Source organism: Octopus bimaculoides, chromosome 20 (genome assembly GCF_046866305.1).
Source record: "Octopus bimaculoides isolate indiv1 chromosome 20, ASM4686630v1, whole genome shotgun sequence".
NCBI classification, from domain to species: Eukaryota; Metazoa; Mollusca; class Cephalopoda; order Octopoda; family Octopodidae; genus Octopus; species Octopus bimaculoides.
The window spans coordinates 7,075,306-7,087,465 of NC_142947.1; the positions used below are offsets into that span (position 1 = coordinate 7,075,306).

At 35.6% G+C, this 12,160-nt stretch overlaps 1 protein-coding gene across 6 annotated transcripts in view; it reads left to right on the forward strand.

Annotated features, from left to right (window-relative positions):
- Positions 1–12,160, forward strand: part of LOC106869191 (serine/threonine-protein kinase PAK 2) — a 50,161-nt gene extending 38,001 nt beyond the window's left edge. For all 6 annotated transcript variants that reach the window (XM_089337928.1, XM_089337929.1, XM_052975262.2 and 3 more), the window contains 6 exons: positions 5,906–6,103; positions 6,591–6,759; positions 7,480–7,627; positions 8,295–8,358; positions 9,479–9,955; positions 10,995–12,160. In XM_089337928.1, coding sequence (XP_089194054.1) covers positions 5,906–6,103; positions 6,591–6,759; positions 7,480–7,627; positions 8,295–8,358; positions 9,479–9,955; positions 10,995–11,322 — 1,384 coding nt within the window. In that variant the 3' untranslated portion in view covers positions 11,323–12,160. The remainder of the gene's footprint in view (positions 1–5,905; positions 6,104–6,590; positions 6,760–7,479; positions 7,628–8,294; positions 8,359–9,478; positions 9,956–10,994) is intronic.

Consider the following 12,160-nt stretch of genomic DNA (forward strand, 5'->3'; position numbering starts at 1 on the left):
TTACTCTGTACTATCTGTAACATTCCATTAATGTAATGATTTAGGATTTCAGCTGCTAAGTGACCTTCTCAAGATTATTATAGTATTTAGACTAGTTTGTAGTTAGTGGGCTTCATTTCACCAAGTCATTGCTGCATTAGATTAGACACAAGATATTAGATACAAGTACTTTGTCAAATAACCAGGTTAGTCTTTTAACTCTTTTGTTACCATACATTGTCTCTTTTTGAATTACAGCTATGTTGGGATACTGCCTTAACCCTTTTAATCCACCCATATCCGGTCCATATATCCTCCTGTTTTATGCTCAAACCAGCCAGATCTGGCCTCTCACTCCTACCCTACAATGTCCTGATAATAATATACAATCACATTATCAAAATCTCAAAGCTATGAGATAATGCATGATTTAATTAAAAAAACCATGTGAATGAATGATTACATTTGGCAGAATAATCTGAATACTAAAAGTTAAAAGGTTGAATAAGCCTGTTGCTTATTTTAGTCTTATTTTATTGGTCTCCTATTCTGAACTGCTAAGTAACAGGAACATAAGCAAAACAACACCAGTTGTCAAGCAGTGATGGGGGACAAACACAAAGAAGCACTCACATATATATATATATATATATATATATATATATATATATATATATATATATATGTATGTATGTATGTATGTATTTTCTTTTATTTGTTTCAGTCATTTGACTGTGGCCATGCTGGAGCACTGCTTTTAGTCAAACAAATTGACTCCAGAACTTATTTATGTAAGCCTAGTACTTATTCTATCGGCCTCTTTTGCCAAACCTCTGAGTTACAGGGACATAAACACACCAACATCAGTTGTCAAGCAATGGTGGGGAGGCACACAGAAACAAATACATACATATACACACACACACACACACACGATGGGCTTTTTTCAGTTTCCATCTACCAAATCCACTCACAAGGCTTTGGTCAGCCCAAGTCTATAGCGGAAGACACTTGTTCTAGGTGCCATGCAGTGGGACTGAACCCGGTTGGGAATCAAGTTTATAACCACACAGCCATTTCTGCACTTTATATACATATATATATATATATATATATATATACACACACACACACACACACACACACACACACACACACACACACACACACACACACACACACACACACACACATATAGTAATAATAGTCTTTGGTTTAATGCATCGCTACACGCATTTCCACAAATCACACGTCTAAGATCACAGTCCATATTCCTGGCATGGTTACAGTGCAGTTTGTAGTATCCATGGTCTTCGGGCTGATTATCTTCATGGATTCATTTCTTCAGACGATATAACATTAATGGACGTACAACAGTGGGATGCTTATCCCTTTTGACTAGTGCAAAGGTTGATTGAGTTATATGTATATGTATATATATATATATATATATATATCTCACAATGATTGAGCCAGTCAGGCAGCACAGGCATAAAACCACTTTACTCAATGCTGCTCCTCCCCTCATTTGAAAGGTCTTGTCTTGTGAGTTACTTGCTGACCTCATTAATACAGATGCCATGTAAAGGGCAAAGTGCCTACAACACTGTAAAGTGGTTGGCATTAGGAAGGGCATCCAGCCATAGAAACCATGCCAAAGCAGGCATAGGAGGCACAGCCTGCTTTTCCAGCCCCTGTTGTTCTATCATGGAAAAATGGATGCTAACTAATAATAATGATGATGATGATGGGCAAATGTCTTCTACTTTTGATTTGGGCCAACCAATGCTTTGTGAGTGAAATTGTGTGTGTGTAATATCAAAATTCATAATTATTGAGAGTAATCTTGAGTAGTATATGAGTGTGAAAAATTGTTACTTAATGATGGCGTGCAGTGTAGAAACGTGATGCATTAATAAGGGCTCTGAATTTCCATCTACATGCTGTTATTGTTGTATATATATATATATACACATATATATATATATATATATATATATTCTGTTTGTTACTTTGCTGAAAAAAATGAGTTAGCATGAAAAGGTAGCAGGATAAAGTAAGTCTATTTCAATAGTGGAAGAGTTCTGCGAGAGAGAGGGGGGGGAGAATAAAGGATGGAATTGATTGGTAGGCAAAAGACTAGGAGTTGGAGCATTTTTAAGGAGGAAAAGAAAAATATTAATATGTATATATATATATATATCAAGAGAGAGAGAGAGAGAGATGGATTGTGAAGAGAGACATGCATTATAAGTGAGAGGTAAACATTAGAGAGAGGTTGGGGAGCAAGTTGGGATGGTGAAAGTGAGAAGTGGATTTAAACAAGAGTGAGAGAGAGAGAGAAGGAAGAATAAGGATACATAACAAAGTTTGTGACGTCACTGTCTTCTCGTTATCTCACTCCCCACCTCCTATATTTTTTTTAAAGTGTATCCTAGTAAATAGTGTCCTGATCAACGGATACTCACTCAAGATAGACATCTTTTTCATTTTGTTTTTAGTCATTAGTCAGCAACCATACTGGAGCAATGCTTTAAAGAATGTTTAGTTGAACAAGTCAACCAGTTTTTTGTCCCCCCCCCCCCCAATCTGGTACTTATTCTATTAGGGATTTTTGCCAAGCCACTGTTATAACGATGTAAATAAACCAACACCAATTGTCAAGGGGTGGTGGTGAGAGGAATCAGATACAAAGACCAACAAACACACACACACACACATTGAGTTGGCAAGAAAGTAATTTCGGTTTTTTAGTGTGGAATAAAATTATTTTCTTGCCAACCCAATATATACATGAGTGGAATAGGTAGAATATTGGCTACAATAATTTCATGATTCGCTGATGTTCATTGTGTAAGTCATTATGTAACAAACACTCCTCAGGATAGCTAGTCTGCTGGTCAAGTTTATATTGTCGCAGGAAGTAAACAAGTAGTCTACAAGCTAGCCAGAAAGCCACCGGACAATGGCCAATCAAGCAGAATAGAAAGGAATATATGCATTGTGTGTGTGTTTATCTATATGTATGTATGTATACACACACACACACACACATCAGGCTTCTTTCAGTTTTCGTCTTCCAAATTCACTCACAAAGCTTCGGTTGGCTTGAGGCTAAACATAACACTTACCCTAAGTGCCATGCAGTAGGACTGAACCTGGAGCCCTGTGGTTTGGAAACAAACTTCTTACCACACAGCCAGGTTCACATCTACAATGTATATCGATTTTCTGAAAATGTCTTCTGTGATTGTGTATACAAACCTGAAGGTTGTTGATGATGGTGATTTAATAATATCAACTCTTTCTGCTATAGGCACAAGGTCTGAAATTTGAAGGGCAGGGCCAAGTCAGTTATATCAATCCCAGTATTTGACTGGTACTTTAGTCCATCAAGCCTGAAAGGAAGAAAGGCAAAGTTGACCTCAGCTGGATTTGAACTCAGGATATAAGGATCCGGAAGAAATGCATTTTGTCCAGTATGCTAATGAGTCCACCCTAGTAATAAATAGTGGAAGAATTGAGATTTCCGCTGTTGTTTTTTATTCCAAGTTTTATATTACCATTTATTCAAAACAATTGAGGTCTTTGTTTTTTAATGTCTAGGTTGATATGCACAGTAGATGTGGCTAAAGTGAGGTCTATAAATTATTAAACATTTAACATTTAAATATAAATCTGATAGAAAGATTAATATATAAGGATGATTTAGTAAAAGTGGTGAACATGCAAAGATATTGAGTAGGTCATTTTTCAAGAGCTAAAACTATGTTGATTTTCTAATACTGTAAAATGACTCTGGTTAAGTCGATCAACAAGATGTGGAATGAGAAGTTGACCCTTTACCATTTAAACCAGCTGTATTCTACGAAAATATTCTACCTGTTTCATGTTCAAACCAGCCATATCTAGCCTCTCAAAACTATGAGATAGTACATGACCCTTTCGAAACAATGTGAATAAATAAGCATTAGACAGAGTAATCTGAATGCTAGAAGGTTAAAGGGACGTAAGTCTATTGTTTCTGCTATTTGATCAGCATTTCAAAAGGAAAAATGATCTTACTGTAACATAGTTCTACTCTGTGTGTGTGTGTGTGTGTGTGGAACACTTGATCAGTGAGACAGTTTGCCAGGTTTTTTAAACATTATTATATTTATCATCCAATCAAAATCTAGCTTCCGTTTTCTATTCCTTCTCCTCATTTCTGACTACTTATGCTATACTTGACACCCATTTAGCTCAGCCCACAGTCCCAACTTTTTTTCTTAACAATTAAGTTTGGGCTGCCTAAGAAAGAAGCTTAACTTTGCTAGAAATAACAGGGAAAAATGGGGGAGCACATATTGTGTTATGTCATAGTTGAACTACACTAAGAATTTAGATGGGATTGTTAAAAGTATAACATATCTGATAAAAAAAGATCCTGCCTGATCAGGACTGACCTGGGGCTAAATAAAAAAAACAATAGTTATGTTGCTTAAATTGGACTTTTAACAATATTCATTGTCTTGACATCATGTCTGTGAGAGTCTTTGAAATTAGAGGACATTATTGCTGTAGAAGACAATCTCTTTTAAATCTCACTGCTACCAATACTACCCCTACTCCCACCCTTTCCTCTAAACCATTTCTGAACTTGTGTTGTAGGTGTAGGTGTAGAGATGGCTTTGTGGTTAGAAAGCTTGCATCCTAACAATGTGGGTTCACTCAACAGCACGGTCCTGGGCTGATCAAAGCCTTGTGAGTGGATTTGGTAGGATGGAAACTGAAAGAAGCCTGTCATATGTACATGTGCATGTACAAAATATAAACAATAATAAACTGTAGAATTTTTATTTTTCAAATTGAAACAAAAGCTAGCAGTAAGATGGAAAATAACCTTTATTTTGATATACTGTCACTTTATTTATATTTGAAAAGTTTTCTCCTACTTACTCCTACTTTGAAGGTTTTTGATCAGATCTTCACTATGACATCACAAACACTTCAAAATTATATTTCCGATCATATAAACCACTTCAAGTATTATTTTAGCAAGTCTAAAGTGATTTCTTTTGTGCTGTAAACCATTTACCATATCTAAACGCTGAGCCTTAGTAATGACATATGGATTATGTGAATGACTTATTTTTTGTAAAAAAAAAATATCTAAAGCATTTGTTCAATAGAAAACCTAACTTTTTATTTGCAGAGAGGTCTCTTTGATGGCTAAACTGAATTCCCATACTAACTTCCAAATAAGAGACTTTCAAATAGACATCTTAATGAGTTAGGTTAATGTGAACCACTTAAAAACAAACTGTGTTAGTCTGTGGTACTATCAGTGTGAAGTGGGGGCTAATTATTCTGTTCCTCCTGCTTCCGTTTTAGTCTCTTCTTCTTGGTATTTTGCTTAATTGTAACTGCCCCCTTTTTTTATAAGCACTGTTAAGGGAGTATATTGAACTTTGGGTGAAAATGGAAAGAAATCACTTGCTTTATTGAGTTACCTTCAAAATGGACTGCTAAAGATCTCCACAGTACATGGAGATAGACCAGTAGTTGTTAACAAGGAAATAGCATTGTGCAAGACTGGTTTACTAAGGTTCATGAAACATGTGTAAACTAAACAATAAATGCAGTTAACTAACTCCAGTCTTTGATCTTTTATCTTATAAGTGTGTGTGTGTATAGTTTTACATTCATTTTTCTTAGCTTCGTATAGAATAGCTAGATCACTCATTGGTGTATTTGGGTCTCTCTTCACTTCTTTGCTGTTGCTAACTATTTATCCGCGAGGCAGATTGAGTCAAACACAGTGATCTACTCCTGTTATTTTACTTTTTTCAATAACATTATTTTTTGTATTTTTCAGCTGGTTTTCATTGTTCTTTATTTTATTTTATTTTTTTATTTTATTTTATTATTTTATTTTTTTTTCCAGAGTTCTTGGTATACACATTGCTGCAAACATGTTTTCCCGATTCAGGAAGCCGTCTGTCATTGAGCCTGAAAAACCAATGGCAATTTCATCTCCTTATAATGTGAAACAAAATTTCCACGTTGGGTTTGATAATGAAACCAAACTGTTTGTCGGGATGCCACCAACATGGCAGGCTCTCCTCAGTAAATCTGATATCACGTAAGTTTTTCTTCCTCTTTAACATCTCCATTACATTCTTCCTGGTTATGTATCACCTTCCTTTCTTTTCTGACTGGGCTATCCATGTATCTACATGTGCTTTAATCTAATTAAAACACAAATCATTATTGTCATGAAATTCCAGATTGATCTTGATCCAGCAGAGACATTCTAGCTGTGACCATCCCCTCTTGTATTCAAATGCAGTGTATCTACAACTACTTTGTCTACTATATCCTTCCTTCTTTTTATTATATTAATGTTATTTGTAAAAGATTTGGCTGTTGTTTTTAGTGAATCAAATGACCACATAGAGAGGGTCTCTCTGCAGCTCAGAAGTGAGTCATTGAATCAAATAGACATGGAAACATTTGTAATATTGATTTTTGGTAATGTCACTTTAGTTTGATACAAATTTCTGTGGCAATTTATTTGGGTGGAAACCAAATGAATTAATTTGCTTTTTTTTTTTTTTTTTTTTCTTCAGGACCAAAGAACAGGAAGAAAATCCAGATGCTGTAATAACAGCACTAAAAACGTTCCAGAAATCTATTAAGCGGAAACCATCAGATATAAAGATTATGGTAGTGGCGTCAAACATCAGACAGTCAGATGATGAGATTGATAATATTTCACCGGATGAATGTAATAAAGAGGTAAATATAGAAACCAGTGTTTCTCAACCTGGGTTCCCCAGAACCCTAGGGTTCCACAAAAGGTTTCTAGGGGTTCCACAAGAAAGAGTGAGATAAGCTAATGTTAAGTTCATGATCATAATATTACTATACATGTACAACATATTATTGTTTAGTGTAATATTGTAATATAGACCTCATCCTAGCTAACCTATGTTATCAAAAAATATAACAACCATATATATATGTATATATATATATATATACACACACAGGGTTTCCACAAAGTCTGGGTACATGGAGTAAATAAAATAACATAAATGATTAAATATAAAAAATAATAATTTCTTAAAGTATGTGTTAATCCCCATGTACTCAGACTTTGTGGACACCTATATATATATATATATATATATATATATATATACCATGTGAACTACGATGAAAAAAATGAGAAAGATATGGTATATAATTTTTTTTGTGCGGGGTTTCCTTGAGACATGTAATTTATTTTAAGGGTTACACAAGGGTAAAAAGGTTTAGAAACACTGATATAAACTTTCTTTCACACACACACACACACACACACATCTTTGTTGCCTTCCTCATGACATTATCATTTACTTGTGTCAGTCATTGGACTGTTAAACCCAACACTATTATTTGACCATATTTGCTTGCGGAATTTTGTGTTTAATGATTATTCTGGTATAGCTTTCATTGTACCATTTTTGATTCCAGGACACAGACACACAAAAGGGTAATGATTGTTTTGATGGTGTCGTTGAAGAAAGGGTCAAAGATAACAGTGAGGAAGATGTCATAACTCGACGGAAGAAAGAGGATCGCACAAAGACCATGTCTGATGAAGAAGTTCGGAAAGCACTTGGTAAATAATCTTTAAAGGACGTTGTATCAACAATCCCCCACTTCTCTTTTTCTGTGTGTGTTATCATCATTTTAATGTCCACTTTTCTATCCTTGCATGGGTCTGATGGAATTTGTTGAGACAGATTTTCAACAACCAGATTCCATTCCTGTTGCCAACCCTCACCTCCTGTTTCAATGCACAGAAGACTGCAGACATCATTTGTGACAGTGATGTTTATTTTACAGTCATGAGATGTCAAGACAAGGATACACAAAAACTCAGGCACACGTGCACACACGACAGGTTTCACTTTCCATCTACCAAATCCACCTACAATGCTGTGGTCAGCCTGGAGCTACAGTAGAAGTCACTTTCACATGGTGCCACACAGTGGGACTGAACTTGAAACTACTTGATTGGGAAACAAGCTTCTCAGTTGCATAGTCATGCTTGTGTGTGTGTGTTTATGTTCCACTGTAAACATGATAACTTGTTTATAGAATTAACACTAAGCCTTACTGAAATATTTGTTTTTCTTCCTGTTCAGAATGTTTAATAACATATATAAATAAAATAATAATAAAGGTAAAAAGTAAAATAGTAATAATAATAATAATGAGATTATAATATACAGAGCCCAGGTGCATGACAAATTTTTATAATTATTTGAATATTTTCATTGCAGAAGCTTTAGTGAACTCGGATAATCCTGAGGAAAAATATACTCTTGGAGCTGACTTGGGTGCCGGGTATGGAGACATCGATTTTCTTTATTACTTACAGTTGTTGTTGTTGTTGTTGCTGCTCCCAAGCCAATCCTGACTGTATAAGATCAATAGCATGTAGGCAATAGATTTATGGATTAAGTAAGTAACCATGTATCTTCTCTACAGCAAGACACCTGTTCCTGATCTGGACATAAAGCCACCTTCCTCAAGCTCACTCCCCACTCCCTCAGTTAAGGGTGTCTTGTCTTGTGAATTACTTGGTGACCTTACTGCTGTTGATACCATGTAAAAGCATGGAAGACGGACATTAAACAATGATGACGATGATGAATCAACATAATTTACAGAGTGACTCAAGTGCCAAGAGATTTATGCATTATAATGTAAGCTTCTGTCAAATCCACTTACAAGGCTTTGGTTGTCCTGGGGCTATTGTAGAAGATACTTGCCCAAGGTGCCATGCAGTGGGACTGAACCTGGAACCATGTGGTTGAAAAGCAAGCTTCTTAACCTTTCAGCCACACTTGCACTTTTCTTATGCATGACTGGCAAATATTATTAGGAGTATGAGAACAAGTTAAAATATCAGGAAACATTTGATAAAGCACACCTTACATGCCATTCGTTTTTTGGTGTTTATCAGTGATAGTGTAGTAAAACTGATAAGACTTTAGATAATATCTTTTGTTGGGTTTGGTTTTGACTACATTATAAAAAATTTACCTGGGACACCTTTGTTTTATCAACTCCACGACAGAAAATTCCAAAGCACTCTCATTTGGCATAACATAAATAGCAGTTAAATGCATCTTAAATCACACCTTACAGTCTTAAAAATTAAGGGAGACATTGAATGATGCTGACTTTGGCCATCCTGAGTGAGCTGACAGAATCATTAGCATTCCAAAAAAAATGCTTAGCATTTTTTACTGGTTCTTTATGTTCTGAGTTAGAATCCCATCGGGTCAATTTTGCCTGTCATTTTCTTTCTAGGTTTACAAAATAAGTACCAGTCATGTACTGGGTTTGATGTAATCAACCATCCCTCTCCTATTAAAAGTTGCTGGCCTTGTGCCATAATTTGAAACAAATATAGTTGTTGTTTTTCACTTATTTCTCTCTCTTTCTCTTTGTTCATTAGGGCATCTGGAGCGGTTTCTAAGGCAACTGATAAAAGTACGGGCAACGTAGTTGCTATAAAGAAGATGAATTTACATAATCAGCCGAAGAAGGAATTAATTATTACCGAAATTGAAGTTCTAAAAGAAGTCAGTCACCCAAATCTTGTAAACTTTCTGGATTGTTATCTTGTCGGAGAAAACCTGTGGGTTGTCATGGAATATCTGGACGGTGGAGCCCTCACCGATGTCGTAATGGAAACCGTTATGAACGAAGGTCAAATTGCTGCTGTGTGTCGGGAAACTCTACGAGGGCTTGATTATCTTCATCAACGAAATATTATTCACAGAGACATTAAAAGCGACAATGTCTTGCTCGGTTTGGACGGCCAAGTAAAACTCACTGATTTCGGGTTTTGTGCTCAATTAGCTGAAAATAATAGCCAACGACACACTATGGTCGGTACCCCTTATTGGATGGCACCAGAAGTCGTTTCTCGGTAACTCTTTCTTTACATTTTATTTCATCTCACTCTCTCTCTCTTTCTCCACATTCTTTCTACCTGTTTCTCTATCCCTCCTTTCTATTCCATTTTCTCTTCCATATCTCCCCTTTCTCTTTTATGCCTGTCTCTCTCCTCTTTATCTCTCCTTTCTCCCCTCTCTCTCTCCCTCTCCCCTTTCTCTTTTCTCTCTCCTATCTCACTATATCTCTCCATTTCTCCCTCTCTTATTTCTTCTTTATCCCTGCATGGATATCCACAATCTACTGAGCTGCTGTTTGCCTCCACTTTCTGTACTAGTGGCACTGGTTTTCTTCACTGTAGTTTAGCTGTGATCTAGTTGCTTAACTTCAGTGATCAGATGAGAACTGGAGCATTCCACATTAGATTCAAACTCTTGGATGGAAAAAGTGGAAGCTTCTAAAATGGATAGAAAAATTCAAAGGACTGCTTTGGCCCAATAGTAGAAGCCATACCATATTTACAGATGTGCATTCAAGTCCATGAGCAGCCTTCAACTTTTTTAAACCATGTCATCAACAATGTGTGTGTGTGTGTGTGTGTATATATATATATATATATATATATATATAAATTATACTATTTTATATAGAGATTATTAACATTAACAATACTCAGAAACAGGTTAGAATCGAAGTGCTCAAATTGAGCTAAGTTGAATGGGTGTGGTCTCTGCTGGCGAAACGGATGTTTCCCAAGTTCACTAGTTTCGGTGGATGGGAAACCTGGTTGAATCGAAGATCGAAGTTGGGTACATGGTATACGGAGTGTTGCAAGGCACTCCTGCTATTCCGTCGCTTGGGCAATGCCTGCGGTGGGGGTTCCGCCGCATTCTTCTATAGAGGGCTTGTTTTCCATCTCTCACCTGTAATGTTACCTTTGATCTGTTAAATATTTGTTGCATGCACACACACATACATCACCCACACACATACATCACCCACACATCTCTCTCTCCCATACTCGCACACATATGTATATTCAATTCATTTATTGTTATTTGTAATTGTTTTAGGAAACCATACGGAAACAAAGTGGATATCTGGAGTCTTGGAATCATGATTATTGAAATGTTGGAGGGAGAACCCCCTTACCTCTCAGAAAGGCCTCTCAAAGCAATCTTCATGATTGCTAAATATGGTAAACCTGAAATCAAAAAGGAGGATTCTTTGTCCCCAGTTTTAAAAGACTTTATTTACAAATGTCTTGAAGTTGAAGTAGAAACCCGAGCATCCGCACAGGATCTTCTCCGTCATAAATTTCTCTCAAATTGTAAGCCTCTATCCTCACTCAAACCACTCATTCTCGCTGCACGTGAAGTTCGAGGTCTAGCATCAAAATAACTGAAAAATTTCATAATTTTTTCATTTTTTTATTTACTATTTTTTTTTCTATTTTCTACAAAAAATTTTTGACGTAATGGTTTAACTTTCATTTTTCACTGTCTTTATGTATTTTTCTCTCCTTGTTCTCAATATTTTCTTTTAAAATATTGACTCGGTGAGTCAGTACATGCGCTCAAAGAGTTTACTTATCTTGTCATTTACTAATTGTAGTGGTTCTCCTTTAATTGTCATTAATTGTTTCATAACTACCACACACATACACACACCACTACCACCACCACCATTATCAATTTATTACTTTCACAATGATTGGCTAAAAATGCAATACATTAGTTCAGTAATGGTATTGTTTTCAACTTTTAATTTCTTAACCTACTCCAGTTAAATATTCTTACATCTAACCAAAATTTTGGGGTTTTTCATTTTCTCTGACATTATTTACACCAGAGTTCATCAATTTTCCTTTCAGGAAACAAAAGGTTTTGTTTTAAACACCTCTGCTCCTCTTTCTCTCATAATAATGTTATTGGATTGGTAGACATGACAGACACAAAGACTAAATTATCTTAACTCTTTGCCTGTCCAAAGCATTTTCATAAGTTTGTTCTTAACGTTCATGCTTATTTTTATGCTTTTAGTTTGCCCTTCTCTCATACATTTTGAGTAATATCTGATGGTTGAAAAAAAAGGACAATTGAGAATGTTGATATTTACATGTACATCATCATTTTAACATCCACTTTGTAATGATGTAAGATAATACTTACCAGTTGGTAATGATGTAAGATGTTAATTTTATTTTTTTTCCAATAATTAAAATTGTCTTTAATAATGA